This window comes from Sciurus vulgaris (genome assembly GCF_902686455.1).
Source record: "Sciurus vulgaris genome assembly, chromosome: 16".
Lineage (NCBI taxonomy): Eukaryota > Metazoa > Chordata > Mammalia > Rodentia > Sciuridae > Sciurus > Sciurus vulgaris.
The window spans coordinates 3,102,160-3,118,229 of record NC_136477.1 but is presented as its reverse complement, the minus strand read 5'-3'; the positions used below and the strand labels follow the sequence as shown (position 1 = coordinate 3,118,229).

Below are 16,070 nucleotides of genomic sequence, written 5' to 3'. Positions count from 1 at the left end.
CGGAGCCGGGGTCTGAACCCTCGCAGCCTGGCTCCAGAGCCTGGTCCGAGCCACGGGGCTGCACAGCAATGAGTGGGAAGTGGTGTCATTAAGTTTCTTCAGGAAAACGTTAGCCTGACAAATAGAAGAAACCAACATGGGATAAAAAGTACACCACCTCCAGGGTGGCCCAACCAGAGGCTGAGGAGGCTGAGGCAGGAGGATCACAAGATCGAGGCCAGCCCCTGCAATTTAGGAAGACCTTGTCTCAAAAACTAGAAAGGGCTGGGTGCAGGTCAGAGGTCGAGCACCCTGGGCTCCGTCCCCCAGCAGCTCTCCCACAAAAACGCCAAGATGGCACACTCCTCACAGCCTGTGTCAGGACCGTGCCCACAGAAGGTGGCCCGCCCACCGCGCAGGCAGGGGTCCTGGGGCCAGTGGGGGCCGGGTGGGGACACAGAGGTCATTCTCCCTGGATGCCGCCGGGAGGCAGGGGGCTGTGCGGCGGGGTGGGAGCCACGCTCTTGAGGACACAGGGCCAAGCCCAGGCACGTGTGGCCGGCGTCCGCTGAGTCACAAATCCTGGAAGCTCAGGCCACAGGGAGGAAGCCGCGTGGTCCCCGCCGGGCCTTCCTGTTTGGGGCCCTGACTGCGTGGAGGCGGCGCCGGGTCGTGTTCCCAGCCACCTTCCCTGGCCGGGTCTCGGCGTCCGGAGCCACAGGGCCACCGGGTGGGGACACGTCTTGCTGCTCAGATGGGAAACTGAGGCACAGGGCTTGCTGGAGACCTCCCCCAGCGAGCAGGCGGCTGGAATTTTCACTTGGGGCCTCTGGGACCAGGATGGCGCCCCTTTCTGGTAGGGAAGTGACCTGAACGGCTGGGGAGTCTCCTGCCACCCGCGGCCTTGCCCAGAAGGCTGCCCTGGTGGAGCAGGAGGGAGCGGTGCTCCCAGGCCGGGGGTGCCAGCACTCCCAGGGCCACCGAGGCTGCAGGACTCTCCTGTGGGACCCCCTGGCTTGTGGCTGGTAAACGCCTATGAAGCTTTGACTTTTTTTTGGCGCCATTAAGATCATTCTGAGAATTTTTAAACATGCATCTAGAGATTGCATTTTAATACGTTTTCAAATGCATCTATTATTGGGGTTATTGCTATTAGTTTTTAATTGCCCGGCGCATCTTCGTTGAAGCCGTGCCTGCGCTTTCCCCTCCGTGTGGCCAATAAAGTCCTGCCGTGCGCCGGCATCGTTACTCTTATTGCCCTTGTCACTTCGTTTTGAAGCGGGGCTTCCGGGAGTGGGGGCTGGGCGGGGCTCGCGCGCCCTCTGCCGGCCGCGGGTGGGACCGCAGGTCGCGCTGCTCACCGCCCCACCCCTCGCCGCAGGTGCCACCTCCCGCCACCTGGCCCTCGCCATGCGGACCGCGGGGGCTCCTCCTCCCTGCCCGGCCCTGATGCTCCTGCTGCTGCTACTGGGGGACTCCCAGGGCCTCTTCCCCGAGGAACCGCCGCCGCTCAGCGTGGCCCCCAGGGACTGTGAGTCAGAAGACGGGGATCCTGGGGGAGGTCGAGTCCCACAGAGAGTCTTCTTCCAAATTGGGTTCCCTGGCCCTACCAGGAGGGGGAGGCACCAAGTCAGGAACCAGTCTAGAAGGGCACGTGACCTCAGCTGCCCCCGCTCCCCATCCCACCTTTGCTAGACCTGAACCACTACCCCGTGTTCGTGGGCGGCGGGCCTGGGCGCCTGGGCCCCGCAGAGGGCGCCGAAGACCTCAACATCCAGCGGGTGCTGCGGGTCAACAGGACACTGTTCATCGGGGACAGGTAAGGGGACTTTGGGGCGGCCCTGGCAGCGTGTGGGGTTGCCTGACTGGCCTGCTGTTCAGCAGGGTTGCAGCTGTGTGACCCTGGTGTGCCGAGTGCTGGGAGGACAGCTAGGGTGACAAGTCACCAGCTGTCTTGGGGGTGGTAGATAGAAGGATGCCCTGGGGAAGGGAGGTCCAGTCAGCCATGAAAGAACCACCGGATGCCAAGGGGATGGTCAGGACGGCTTCCTGAGAATGTGACATCTGAGTTGAGACCCAAGTGAATTTCCCTCCATGGGGACCTCTGGGGAAGGACATTCCTGCTGAAGGGCAGAGGCTGTGCAAAGGCCCTGGGACAGGATGGAGCCTAGCCTGCAGCAGAAACAGCGAGGAGCCCTTGTGGCTGAAGCACAGGGGTTGGGGTTGAGGCAGGGAGGGGATGGTCAGCTCGTAGAGGACCCTGTGGGCCGTGGGCAGGGCTTGAGCAAGCCATGGAGGGCTGTGGGCAGAAGGGGGCCTGACTCAGGTGCTCACAGGTGCCCTCTGGCGCCTGCCATAGGGAGGACAGACAGGCCAGGACAGACGCTGGGAGGCCAGGGGCCCAGAATCTACTGGTCCGAGCTGGCAGCACTGGGTGCCGGGCTAGGGAGAAGCGTGGAGCTAGGGGAGTGCCGGGCTGGGAGATGGGGCGCCGTTCGTGGGGTCGCGACAGCCCCCCAGGAGGCCAGGAGGCCCAGCCCTGGGCCCACAAAGGAGAGCGAGGAGGGGGTGCCCGAGAGGCACAGCTGCCAGGGAGCGGGGATAGGGCTGCTTGGGATGTGTCTCCAGGAAGCGGGGGATGAGGATGGGCAGGTGGCCGCGGTTTTTACCCTGGGAGGCAGCGGGCGCTTCCCTGTGTGGAGCCGCGGACCCGAGGCGAGGCGTGGGCAACGGTCCGCCGCGACGGGCGCGTCGGGCTCCAGGGGGCCGGCAGGTGTGGGGAGGCCCGTTAGGTGGGGGCTGGGCCGTGAGGGCCAGCTCGGCGTGGGAGATGCTCGTGGCAGAGGCGCTGGTCCGGTGCCCGCGTGTCGCCGTGGGACACCGCGTCTGCGCGGGGCGGGTGCGGGCGGAGGGATGGGCGGAGACCCCCGAACCCTCACCACCTCCGCCCCTCGCACAGGGACAGCCTGTACCGGGTGGAGCTGGAGCCCCCACATCCACGGAGCTGCGGTACCAGCGGGTGAGGAAGGGGCGCGCGCAGGACCGGGTCCGTCGGCGGTCTGGGGCCAGGTGCAACGCGGCCTTCCCAGCGGGGGCTGCTGGGGACCCCCCTGCTCACCCCTCTCTGCCCGCAGAAGCTGACCTGGCGCTCCAACCCCAGCGACATAGACGTGTGTCGGATGAAGGGCAAGCAGGAGGTGAGCGGTCCCGGCCCCGCGCGGGGCCGTCCTCCCCCTCCATCCGGGCTGGGACCCTGGGGTTGCCCAGGTTGTGCCAGCCGGAACTCGCCCCCGAAACGTCCTCCGCTGTGGCCTCACACAGCCGGGACCTTGCTATACCGCTGACGCGACGCATTTCCTGGCCTGGGCCCTTCCCTGTCCGCTGCCCGGCCCCTGTCGGCCCCACCTGGTCGCTCGTGCTGGCCTCCCCATCCTGGCGCCTCCCTCGAGGCCCCGGCTACCCCTCCACCCCAGCCCCGCCCCGTCACCGTCCCGGCCCCGCCCCGCCACAGCCCAGCCACGCCCACACCGGCTCCCGCTGCCCGCCCTCCCCCCCTAGGCTGAGTGTCGCAACTTCGTCAAGGTGCTGCTGCTTCGCGACGAGTCCACGCTCTTCGTGTGCGGCTCCAACGCCTTCAACCCGGTGTGCGCCAACTACAGTGTGAGTGTGCCCTTCGGGGCCCGCCAGCCGGGGCCGGCCTCCAGGCCCTTCCCTGGGCCCTCTGCCGGCCACGACCCCGTGGCCTCCTACAGGAAGCCTTTCTGGATCTGTACTCCCACCCAGCTCAAGAAGGGTCAGTGCTGTGTGGGGGCCAGGGCCGCGAGGCTAGCTGACCTAGGAGCCAGTTATAGTGGTCACTGGGATCAACTCTGCGGTCCACTCACAGACCAGGGAACAGGTTAGGTGACTGGCCAAGGTCACAGCAGTCCAGGGCAAAGCCAGGATTCCTCCTGGAGTGGAGGCTGGGGAAGCCGGATCTGCCACACAGGCCCATCTCCCCACAGATGGACACGCTGCAGCCTCTCGGGGACAACATTAGTGGCATGGCCCGCTGTCCGTACGACCCCAAACATGCCAACGTGGCCCTCTTCTCAGGTGAGTCCCCCTCTGACTGTGTCATCAGCCCCAGGCGTGGCAACTGGCACTGTCCATTCTTGAAGTTCAGGTCACTTAAAGGCAGCTGGGTGACCAATTTATCTGTAAAAAGGGGCAGGCATCTCAGCCAAGGCAGGGGCTCACTGAGGGTCTGGACTCAGCCTGGGTCAGGGGTTCAAGAGTCAGCTGGCTTGGTCCTCGGCCAGCACTGGCTCAGCTTGGGGCCCACCCAGGGTTGGGACTGACCTGGCTCGGCCGCAGCCAGGCTTGGTTTTGGATGTTGAGCCCGGGGCTGGAGCCCCACCCAGCCCGGGGCTCTGCAGGTAGATCTCGCTCACCTCCCCGTCTCCACCCTGCTGCCACATCCAGACGGGATGCTCTTCACAGCCACCGTGACCGACTTCCTGGCCATCGACGCTGTCATCTACCGCAGCCTTGGGGACCGGCCCACCCTGCGCACCGTAAAGCATGACTCCAAGTGGTTCAAAGGTGAGGCTCGGCAGGGCAGTGAGCCAGGCTGGGGCAGCTGACGTTCCCCCGAATCCCCCCCACCATAATAAGAGCTGAGGAAGGATTCCCACCTCATCTTTGGAAACTACTGGACGTTTTCGTGTGTTTGTTTTCTTCTCACTATTGTGGGGATGAACCCCAGGCCTGTTCCATGCCAGCCAGGCGCTCCGCCACCACGCCATGTCCCCAGCCTTCTGCTGGCTTTTTGAAGATAAAGCTAGAGAAAAGGTTTGGATCTAAGTAGAGCGTGCAGGCAGTGGGTGGCTTGGGCGCCTGTAATGGAAGCACAGGATGGGATCGCAGGAGCTCGCACCCCAACACACGAGGGAGGAAGGGGACAAAGAATAGCAGCCGTGGCCATCTGGAGGGGTGGACGTGGGGACGTTAAGCTTGTGACCTCTTCCCTCCCAAAAATATTTGAGCCCGGTTCATTTTGCCTGATAGCCACCCCAGATACCCCCTCACCATAAAAGATCACCCTGAGGTTTGTGCCCAGCCCCAGAGAGCCCCGATGGCCTGGGGCTGGCCCTGACTGCCCTGTCCTGCAGAGCCCTACTTTGTGCACGCGGTGGAGTGGGGCAGCCACGTCTACTTCTTCTTCCGGGAGATTGCGATGGAGTTCAACTACCTGGAGAAGGTGAGGGCCCTGTTCCCCGGAGCCAGCGTGGGGGGCGCAGACCCGAGGCTGCTCTGGGCTGTGGCGAGCGAAGTGGGTCGTGGGCCCAGCGGCCCTGCGGAGACCCCACGGGAGGCCACACGGTGCCCTCTGTTCCCCAGCCCCACCCCACTCATCTGCTTCCTGCCTCTGACCTCTCACCCTGCCGCCCTCTGTCCGTCAGTCTGTCCCCCTGACCCCCGCTCGTCCGTCCCTCCTCCTCCCTCCTGCACCCACTTCTTCCTCAGGCCCCTCGGCCTCCGGCTGACCCTCCTCCCCCACCACCAGCCCGCTGTCCACCGGCCTCCAGTCCCCAGGGCAGCCACGCAGCAGGAGGGCAGAGGGGTCACTTGCTGCTAAGCCCAGGTTGGCCTCTTCCTTTGCCTGGGTGCCGGCGGCCTCCATGGAGAGCCTGGAGGGCCTCCGTGCAGCTGGGGGGCAGCGTGGCAGGGGCGGGCCCCAGGCCCAGGCTCAGGCCCGCTGCCCCGGCCGCGGCAGGTGGTGGTGGCCCGCGTGGCACGGGTGTGCAAGAACGACGTGGGCGGCTCCCCACGCGTGCTGGAGAAAGCAGTGGACCTCCTTCCTGAAGGCGCGGCTCAACTGCTCGGTGCCCGGGGAGCCCACTTCTACTTCAACGTGCTGCGGGCTGTCACGGGCGTGGTCAGCCTGGGCGGCCGGCCCGTCGTCCTGGCCGTCTTCTCCACCCCCAGCAACAGGTGGGCGCGGGGCCTCGGGACCCTCCGTCCCGGGTGGCCGAGCCGGCAGGGCAGAGCGGTGGCCCTCTCGAGTCCTCTGCTGTGGGCCAGGCCGGCTGGCAGGGCTGCCAGGGGAGGCTGCATGTCGGGGAGGAAGCGGGAGGCCACCGGCGCGGGCTGCTGGTCCTGCCCTGGCCAGGAGGCGGGATGGCCAGGCCACGCGGGGTCGGGACTCCGTTCCCGGGGATGCTCAGCAGCCGCGGAGGGTCTGGAGGAGCAGCCTTGGAGGTCGGGGTCTTGAGGCCCTGCGGGACCAGGGCTGCAGGTCCAGCGGGGCACCCTGAGGCGGCCCTCAGAGAAGTGGACGTGTCCAGCCAGGAAGCGTGCGGGTGGGGTGGGCCGGGAGGAAGCGTGCCTGGGGCCGGCGTTCCAGCTGGGGACAGGGCGGCTGTGTGCCTCAGGTGCAGCCCCACCAGGCTCACCAGCGCCCTCCGTCTGACCCCAGCATTCCTGGCTCCGCCGTCTGCGCCTTTGACATGACGCAGGTGGCCGCTGTGTTTGAAGGCCGCTTTCGCGAGCAGAAGTCCCCTGAGGCCATTGGGACACCAGTTGCATGAGGATCAGGTGCCAAGGCCCGGGTGAGAGCCCCTGAACCAGGGACGGTGCCCGGTGGCGTCTGGTTCCCAGGACGGGCCCCCGGCTGCCCCCTTGGCTGTCACTGAGTTCACCCCTGGGCCGTTATGCCAGGGGACTGCCGAGGCCCTGGGGCAGTGTGGCGGGTTGCCCCGGCGGGTCAGGCCCCCTTCGTGGGGACCTGTGTCTGCCTGACCGGCCTCTGTCCACAGGCCTGGCTGCTGCGCTGCCCCGGGCACGCAGTACAACGCCCTCCAGCGCCCTGCCCGACGAGATCCTCAGCTTCGTCAAGACCCACCCGCTGATGGACGAGGCAGTGCCATCGCTGGGGCCATGCACCCCTGGATCGTGCGGACCCTGATGCGGTCAGTGCGGGGGGCCAGGGGCTGGGTAGGAGGACAGGGCCCACTGAGCCCGTGAGGACACGTGGGAGGTTGTCCTGGCGGGTCACACACAATGTGGCTGAGCACCAGCCTCCGAGGCCACCAGAGCTGGAGAGGGAGGGAGAGGGGACAGACAGACAGGCCAAGGGCCGGGGATGGAGGGACAGAGGGACAGAGGGGACAGACAGACAGGCCAAGGGCCGGGGATGGAGGGACAGAGGGAGAGAGGGGACAGACAGAGAGGCCAAGGGCCGGGGATGGAGGGACAGAGGGAGAGAGGGGACGGGCGGACAGACAGGCCAAGGGCCGGGGATGGAGGGACAGAGGGAGAGAGGGGACGGGCGGACAGACAGGCCAAGGGCCGGGGATGGAGGGACAGAGGGAGAGAGGGGACGGACAGACAGGCCAAGGGCCGGGGATGGAGGGACAGAGGGAGAGAGGGGACGGACAGACAGGCCAAGGGCCGGGGATGGAGGGACAGAGGGAGGGAGGGGACGGACAGAACAGGCCAAGGGCCGGGGATGGAGGGACAGAGGGAGAGAGGGACGGACAGACAGGCCAAGGGCCGGGATGGAGGGACAGAGGGAGAGAGGGGACGGACAGACAGGCCAAGGGCCGGGGATGGAGAGACAGAGGGAGAGAGGGGACGGGCGGACAGACAGGCCAAGGGCCGGGAATGGAGGGACAGAGGGAGAGAGGGGACGGGCGGACAGACAGGCCAAGGGCCGGGGATGGAGGGACAGAGGGAGAGAGGGGACGGGCGGACAGACAGGCCAAGGGCCGGGGATGGAGGGACAGAGGGAGAGAGGGGACGGGCGGACAGACAGGCCAAGGGCCGGGGATGGAGGGACAGAGGGAGAGGGGACGGGCGGACAGACAGGCCAAGGGCCGGGGATGGAGGGACAGAGGGACAGAGGGGACGGACAGACAGGCCAAGGGCCGGGGATGGAGGGACAGAGGGACAGAGGGGACGGACAGACAGGCCAAGGGCCGGGGATGGAGGGACAGAGGGACAGAGGGGATGGACAGACAGGCCGACAGATGCCCACGGAGACGGATGCAGATCGCCTGTCCACCGCAGGTCTTCCTGTCCTGCTGGGACAGGGTGTCCAGGCACGGGCTTCTCTTCTGCACCTACGTGCTGCTGACCACGTGCTGGCGCCTGTCCCATGTGCCCCTGGTGCTGCAAGGCCACCTGACACCCTGCTCTGGCCTCCAGGCACCCACTGACCCGAGTGGCCGTGGACGTGGGCGCTGGCCCCTGGGGCAACCAGACGGTGGTCTTCCTGGGCTCTGAGGTGGGCACTGTCCTCAAATTCCTCATCCGGCCCAACACCAGTGTCTCAGGGACTGCTGGGCCCAGCGTCTTCCTGGAGGAGTTTGAGACCTACCGGCCGGACAGGTAAGTCTGGAGGTGGGAGGCGGCCGGTGGCCGGGCCAGGCGGGTGCACCAAGTCTCACGTGGTGTCCTGCCTGCCCAGGTGCGGACGATCCGGTGGTGCTGAGTCGGGACAGCGGCTGCTGAGCCTGGAGCTGGACGCGGCCTCGGGTGGCCTGCTGGCAGCCTTCCCCCGCTGCGTGGTCCGCGTACCTGTGGCCCGCTGCCAGCAGTACTCGGGGTGCATGAAGTGAGTACCGCCGGGGCCCTGTGGCTGGGCGGCAGGGGAGGTGAGCATGGGGAGCAGCGGAGAACCAGACGAGTCCAGGGCTCAGCAGCATCCAGACTCATTGAGCAATAAACTAAGCAGAGGGCACAGCTGCGCAAAGGCCCTGGGGCAGGACTGAGCCTGGCTTGTTGGAGGAACAGCAACGAGCTGTGTGGCTGGAGCAGAGCGAGTAAGGGGAGAGAGGAAGAGGGAGGCCGGGAGGGGACAGGGCAAGTCATGCAGGGCCTCGTGGGCTGCAGGGAGGACTTGGGTTTCAACTCTGAGGAAGGTGGGAGCCATGGAGGACTGGGCAGAGAAGGAAGGACTGACTCAGGTGGTCAGGGTGCCCTCTAATGGTTGTATGGGGAGGACAGTCTGGGGGGCCCTGGGAGTGGGGACCAGTGTGGAGGCTGGGAAGGTCGGAGGCCTGTCACGAGGTGGCACAGCCCTGGGCTCACCCTGCAGCCCCCAGGCCCTGCCTGCCTTCATTGCAGACGTGACCTATGGCGCCGGACAGGGACTGGCCGGAGTCGGGGACGGGACTGGGGCTGGCCCGCCTCACCGCAGTCTTGGTCAGCTAATCGCGCTCCTGCGGGGCCACAGTGGACTTTCCCAGGCCCCAGTTTCCTTACCTGTAAAAAGGGGAATGAATCCCCCCGAGACTGGCCAGGAGGACCCGGGAACCGCAGGACGGTGACAAGGCCTGGCACTCAGGGGCGGGGTCCATTCTAGGAGCTGTGTCGGCAGCCAGGACCCCTACTGCGGGTGGGCCCCCGATGGCTCCTGCGTCTTCCTCAGCCCCGGCACCAGGTACGGGCAGGCGGGGCAGGCGCCACCCACGACCCGCGCTCCTCCTGCCGGCTGTGTGAGGGTCACTGCTGACCGTGCTTCTGTCCCCCTGCCCCCCAGAGCCACCTTTGAGCAGGACGTATCCGGGGCCAGCACCTCAGGCTTAGGGGACTGCACAGGTAGGTGGCCAGAGGGAAGCCGGCGGGGGCAGGGCCCCACCCCAGTCCCGGTCCTCTCGAGCCTGGGGGGCGGCCGCCGTCGGGGCTTGCGGGCGTGCAGGGGTCCTACTTGGCTGAGGTGGTGGGGAGACGGATTCCAGAAGACAGACACCAGGAGAGAGATGCTGAGGGACAGACGGGCCCCGAAAGGGACAGAGAGACACCGTAAAGCAGACAGATGGGCAGGTTCTGAGAGGACAGGCAGGGTGGGGACAGATGCCACCAGACCGGCTGGCAGGCTCTGAGGTGGACAGAGAAGCCAGATGTGGTGGCCACGCCTGTCATCCTGCTGCTCAGGAAGCCCAGGCAAAAGGATGTCAAGTTGGAGGCCAGCCTCAGCCGCCTAGCAAGGCCGGCCTCAAGACAAGGGCTGGGCGCACTCAGCGGAGGGCACCTGGCTCAGTCCCTAGACCCGCCCCGCCACAGGCAGGGCAGTGACCCGCGGAGACCCCAGCAGGCCCCAGATGCGCCAGGCGCGCAGCCCTCACCCGCACTCCCTGCAGGCCTCCTGCGCGCCAGCCTCTCCGAGGAGCGGGCCGGGCTGGTGTCCGTGAACCTGCTGGTGACCTCGTCGGTGGCGGCCTTCGTGGTGGGCGCTGTGGTGTCCGGCTTCAGCGTGGGCTGGTTCGTGGGCCTGCGCGAGCGGCGGGAGCTGGCCCGCCGCAAGGACAAGGAGGCCATCCTGGCGCACGGCGGTGGTGAGGCGGTGCTGAGCGTGAGCCGGCTGGGCGAGCGCCGCGCTGCGGGCCCTGGGGGCCGGGGCGGCAGCGCCGGGGGGCCCCCCGAGGCACTGCTGGCGCCTCTGATGCAGAACGGCTGGGCCAAGGCCACACTGCTGCAGGGCCCGCAGGACCTGGACTCGGGGCTGCTGCCCACGCCCGAGCAGACGCCGCTGCCGCAGAAGCGCCTGCCCACGCCGCACCCGCACGCGCACGCCCTGGCGTCCCGCGCCTGGGACCACGGCCCCGCGCTGCTGTCCGCCTCCGCCTCGTCCTCGCTGCTGCTGCTGGCCCCGGCCCGCGCCCCCGAGCAGCCCCCCGCGCCGGCCGAGCCGGGCCCCGACGGCCGCCTCTGTGCCCCGCGCCCCGGCCGCGCCTCCCACGGCGACTTCCCGCTCACCCCCCATGCCAGCCCGGACCGCCGGCGGGTGGTGTCAGCGCCCACTGGCCCCTTGGACCCCGCCTTGGCCGCCGAAGGCCTTCCCCGGCCCTGGAGCCCACCCCCGACGGGCAGCCTCCGGAGGCCGGGCCCCCCACGGCCCGCGGCCGCTGCCCTGCGCCGCACGCACACGTTACAACAGCGGCGAGGGCCGGCCCGGGGACCGCCAGCGCGGCCGCCACGCCGGCCCAGCACGGACTTGGCCCACCTCCTCCCCTATGGGGCGGGGGACAGGACTGCGCCCCCAGTGCCCTGGCCGGGCCACCGCCTTCGCAGTGCCAGCCACGGGACCAGGCCTGCGCCCGGGTGCTCGAGCCCAGCCCCGCCCTAGCGGGTCCCCTCGGCCACACGGAAGCACAAGAGCTCGCCGCCCGCAGGCCGAGGACGAGATGCGGGGCTGGCGGGAGGGCTGGCCGCGGATCCCAGACGGCCTGCGCGGACCGGTTTTCTTCTGCAGTTTTCTAACTGATTGCACAACTCCGATATCGGGTGGCAGCAGGGGCTCCGGCGGTGGGGAGGGGCCACAGCTGCAGACCCGAGCCCCCCAGGTCCCTCCCCCACCCTGGCCCCTGGCGTGTGTGGGTGTGTGTGCGTGTGCATGCCGTGTTCGTGTGCAAGGGGCCGGGAAGGGAGGCGTGCGTGTGCGTGGCTGCGTGGGCTGCGGTGGGCGTGTGTGTCGGGTGGGCCGCAGGGCCGTGTGTGTGTCCATGTGTGTCAGGCGGCCCCTGCCGCCTGGGCGTTGGCTGAGCCGACCCCGGGCTTCCGGAAGGCCGGGGCCTCCGAGGTGCCGGTTAGGAGTTTGCACCCGCTTCTGTGGAGGGCAGCGGGGACAGGCCGGGTGGCCGGGAGACCGGAGACCTGCCCGGAAGTCACACTGGCAGCAGCCGTCTAAAGGGCTGGGGGTCTGGGGGGCGGCAGAGGTGGGCGGGGCCCCCCTGTAAATATGACCCCAGGGTGGTCAGAGAGTCCCATGCCACCGTCCCCTTGTGACGTCCCTCAGCCTGCGGCTGACCATGCATGCACGTGGCCAGCCCCTTCCAACCCTCTCTGGAGTTTGCCTCCCTCGCTCCTTCCCCATCAATAAAACTCTGTTTACAGCCACCGGCCCCACGGCTCCACGTCTGCTCTGTTGCCTGCAGGTGGCTGAGGACAATTGGGGACACCCTTGAGACCCAGGGCCAGACGAGGGAGACAGGTGTGCAAAGGTGGGCAGCCCAGAGGGGAGCCCCAATTCTGAGAGTTTCTTCAGCGAGCGTTTAGTGTGCGCCTTCTGTGTGCCCGCGGGGTGCTGCCCCCAGGAGCCCCGCCCCTGCAGGACCCGCACCCGAGCCCCCGGGACCTGGGTGCATGGCCAGCATCTTGGGGGAAAATGCTTTTATTTGAGCTGGCGATCCGTGTAACAAAGGCAAGTTAACCTGATAGCAGTGGACAAGGGGGAGAGGCCCAGGGTGGCCAGGGAGGGCTTCCTTCCTGTCCTGTCAACAGAGGACGGCTGGGGAGCAGCCCAGCGGAGATCCGCAGAGTACCCAGGTCCAGGGAACGGCCCTGCGCAAGCCCCAGACGCCGGCAGCCAGAGAAGAGTGGGCATGGGAAGAGAAGAAGGGGTGAGGGGGCAGCGGGCCAGCCACCGCCCCCATCCACGGCCACAGCTGCCACCTCCCATCCAGAAGCTCAGGGCCAGAGTTCCCAATGGCCCTCCCCTCGGCCTCATCGTGACTGGGTTCTGAGCTGGGGGTGTGGTCTGCTTTCATCTGGGGAGAGGGCCGTGGCCGCGCCAGCCCATCACTCTGCCATGCAGCGCCCCCAATGCTGCGGGGATCAGAACGTGAACAGGACACTCCAGTCCCTCCTCACGGCGGAGAACACACCCTGACGGCCTCCGCCGGCTCCTGCTGAGCGCGGGCTCTTTCTGTGGGTCTGTTCCCGACAGTGACCTGTGGATCCGTCCCTCTTGCGCGTCCTGCTGTTTCTGGTTCTGTCTGGGCCTGTGTTCGTGGGGGTCTGCTGCCCACCCTTATCTGTGGCTGCCACCATCAGCCAGAGCGTTTGTCTCTGAGCCCCTGGGTTCCACTAGGACGGCATTCTCGGTCACCCTCACAGCTGAACTTCAGCCATCAGAGACAGGGCTGGAAGAAAGGGTCGCCCCAGGCCAGGCGGTGCTGGGTCCCCGCGCAGGTCACCCTTGAATAGCTAGACTTAGCTTCGAGGCTGGAAGCGGTGCTGCCCACCCAGCTGGAGGGGTGCAGCCCGAGCATTCCCAGAGGGAACTGTGCAGCCCCCAAAGTACTGGGAGGAAACGCGAAGGATCCGCACACAGCTCGGCAGCTTCTGAAGAAGGAGCCTGAGCGGTCGGGAGACCCAGCCCCGCGGTCTGGGCTCAGGGGGCAAAGCAGTCCAGACCCAGGAAGACCAGGGCAGAGCCAGCGGGTCCCTTGGGGTGGGGCGGTGAATGCAGGGGCAGGCCAGGACGCCAGGCTGGGCAGGACCTGCCCAGGACACTGGGGGCATGCAGGCCTGGCACTGCCAACTCTGCTGGCGGCAGACCCTGCGGCCGGCGTCTCCGCAGAGCCATTGTTCTCTGTGCTCCTCATTACGGAACTCCATGCTCCAAAAACGACAACTTTAAGAAAAGGACAAGGTGACCGCGTACACCAGAGCCATCACCCTGGCCTGGGTGGTGCCTTGCAGTCCTGAGCCTTGGCCTGGGCCGGGGGAGCCGAGGACTCAGCTCGAGGCTCGTGGGTGCCCCCAAAACAGGAAGTCAGGGAAGGACAACTGGGTTGAGAAGCGGAGAAGTGGAGGCGGAAGCTGCTGCCAGGAAGTGGTCTTGCGATCCCGCCCTCCCTGCCCGGTCAGCTTCTGGCCCTAACGGGAACAGCACTGGGTGGAGTCCTCCCCACGACTGGCTCCCCTACCCCCAATCCAAGCAGGCGCAAGGCCACCTCTCCAGGCCAAGGAGACCCAGGAAGACGCGAGAAGAGCCAGCATGTCCTCCTGGGGTGGACAGCAAAAGCAGAGGTGGGTCTCTGCCCTGTGCCCCCCGGCAGGCCCCAAGGCCAGGCCGTGTAGAGACAGGTGGCCGTTCGGTGTGCTCACACACCTGCGGAAGCCCAGGGGGCCTCGGGCCAGACCAGGGGAGGGAGAGGCCCAGGGCCAGGGACAGAGGCTGTCCAAGCAGGTATCTGCTAGTGTGGGGCTGGGAACACCTGGAGGGGCAGCAGCCCCAGGCCACCATGGATTGTGGCACCAACTATAAACCACCCCCCACTTGACCAAATACCCACCCCAGACCTGCCCAAAGCAGGACACCCTTCATGTCTAAAATGGCCTCTTTGCACCTGAAGCTCAGAGGAAGATGGGACAGGGCACAGATGACCTAACCCTACATAGTCACAAATGGACAGAGAGAGGAGGGGTGAGTAGGAACTCCTTCCCCGTAGGAAAGGGTAGGAAAGCTTCGTGAAAAAGGGGCATTGGAACCAGGGCTTTGCAGATTGAGCAGGAGTTCACAGATTCTGCCATCAGAACACACAGCTAGGGAGACATGAACCGGCCCAGAAAACAAGCTGGATCCGAATGGACTGCAAACAGTTACTAGCCCATTGCAGCTGGGCTGGCCGAGGGGCAGGGTGGGATGCAGAGCCAGCCTGGAAAGCCAAGAGCCATGGAATTAGAACTCTCCCTGAAAGAGGGGCTTCTTCTGGCAGCTGTGGGGTGGGGTGGAAGCCAGGGGAGGAGGGGGACCTGGTTGCAGTGCCCCAGTCCCCTTGAGCAAGGAGGTGGCCCAAGCCAGGCTGGCTGGGAGGTGGAGGGCGCTGGTGTTCTGCTGTGGTGTCGTCACCTGGGCTCATCACACCTCTGTGACTGCTTACAGCTCAGGGGGCCTGGACCCCCATCTTCCTCGAGCCCTGTTCCTACTGCTGCCGTTGGTGGCCTTGGCCCAGGGGGTCAAGCCGAGCCCCAAAGCCTGCCTGACGCTGCCGTCCATGGAGGGCAGCTCGGTCTCCTGCTTCTCGCCCGCCCGGTTCCCTGCCCAGCTCCCGGCCGACACTGCCCTCCTGGTGGTGGAATTCTCCACCCTGGCCCGGCTGCCGGCCGCGGCCCTGCAGTGCGTCCCTGGCCTCCAGGAACTACACCTGTCCAGCAATCAACTGCAGGAGCTGCCCGCCGAGCTCCTGCTGCCAGTGCCCCAGCTGAAGGTGCTGGATCTCACCCACAACAGCCTGGCGCGGCTGCCCCCTGGCCTCTTCCAGGCCTCCACTGCACTCCGCACCCTGGTGCTGAAGCATAACCGGCTGGAAGTCCTGCAGGCCTCATGGCTGCTCGGCCTGAAAGCACTGGAGTACCTGGACCTGTCCTCGAATCGCCTCCAGACACTCCCTGCCGGGCTGCTGGCCAACCTCACGGCCCTTCGTACCCTCGACCTTGGGGACAACCAGCTGGAGACCTTGCCACCTGACCTTCTGAGGGGCCCGCTGTGCTTGCAACGACTGCACCTAGAGGGCAACCAGCTGCGGGCCCTTGGAGAGGACCTGCTGGCCACGCAGCCGGCCCTGCGCTACCTCTTCCTCAGCGACAACAAGCTGACCACAGTGGCTGCGGGTGCTTTCCGCAGCCAGAAGGAGCTGGACATGCTGGACCTGTCCAACAACTCGCTGACCAGCATGCCCAGAGGGCTCTGGAAGTCTCTGGGAAAGCCATCCAGGGATATGAAGGACGGCTTCGACATCTCCAGCAACCCCTGGATCTGCGACGAAAACCTGGATGACCTCTGTCACTGGCTTGTGGCCAACAAGCACAGGATGTTCTCTCAGAATGACACACGCTGCGCTGGGCCGGACGCCTTGAGGGGCCAGACGCTGCTGGCGGTGGCGGGGTCCCCGTGAGGCCTGGGGCTGGGAAGGCGTGGCCAAGACCCCAGGTTCCCTCTGGTGCCCACTCCCCAAGCCCGCCTGGCTTTGCCGGCCTCTGGCCTTTGCACACAGTCTCCCCTCCCCTTGGAAGGCTGATCCTCCATTTCCCACGCCTCTGAGTCCCCCAGTTACCCGCAAGCCCCTTGTCCCTGCCTCTGGCTGTGTCCTGGCCACATCTGCTTTGTCTTCCCAGTTTAGGGGTTCTCTGAGAGCTGGTTGTGACCCAGCACTAGGGACTTAGTAAACACCCGATGAACTGAATCGGATGAATCCTGTATGTCTGTGTCCTACATGCCCAGGACGGAGGAGGAGAAAAGAAGAGGTGGGGCCAGCCAGAGCCTGGGTAGCAAGACGGGGCTCCCGAACCAACGCCATTGGGATCAGATGCCCGTGGCG

The 16,070-nt window shown here is 66.6% G+C and overlaps 2 protein-coding genes across 2 annotated transcripts; both read left to right on the top strand.

Annotated features, from left to right (window-relative positions):
* Window positions 1-694: 694 nt before the first annotated feature.
* SEMA6B (semaphorin 6B) lies at window positions 695-12,047 on the top strand. The gene is given in 25 exon segments (XM_079115298.1): window positions 695-835; window positions 1,361-1,510; window positions 1,675-1,798; window positions 2,939-2,970; window positions 2,973-2,998; window positions 3,114-3,176; window positions 3,538-3,639; window positions 3,984-4,074; window positions 4,444-4,563; window positions 5,133-5,221; window positions 5,738-5,803; window positions 5,805-5,856; window positions 5,859-5,955; window positions 6,440-6,548; window positions 6,550-6,572; window positions 6,780-6,819; window positions 6,821-6,904; window positions 6,907-6,932; window positions 8,170-8,352; window positions 8,432-8,578; window positions 9,329-9,406; window positions 9,506-9,564; window positions 10,107-10,894; window positions 10,896-10,941; window positions 10,944-12,047. Coding segments are annotated over 25 exon segments (2,760 nt in total). The 5' UTR covers window positions 695-819; the 3' UTR covers window positions 11,093-12,047.
* Window positions 12,048-13,592: 1,545 nt separating this feature from the next.
* LRG1 (leucine rich alpha-2-glycoprotein 1) lies at window positions 13,593-15,781 on the top strand. Its single transcript, XM_079115296.1, has 2 exons — window positions 13,593-13,779; window positions 14,636-15,781. Exons 1-2 carry the CDS (start codon window positions 13,748-13,750, stop codon window positions 15,645-15,647), a joined length of 1,044 nt encoding a protein of 347 aa, XP_078971422.1. The 5' UTR covers window positions 13,593-13,747; the 3' UTR covers window positions 15,648-15,781.
* Window positions 15,782-16,070: the final 289 nt, after the last annotated feature.

Excerpts from the sequence above, each read along its gene's own strand:
- LRG1 (XM_079115296.1), top strand. The coding sequence starts at position 13,748 with ATGTCCTCCTGGGGTGGACAGCAAAAGCAGAG. Across the intron at positions 13,780-14,635 it reads GGTGGACAGCAAAAGCAGAG|CTCAGGGGGCCTGGACCCCC; the intron begins GTGGGTCTCTGC and ends GACTGCTTACAG.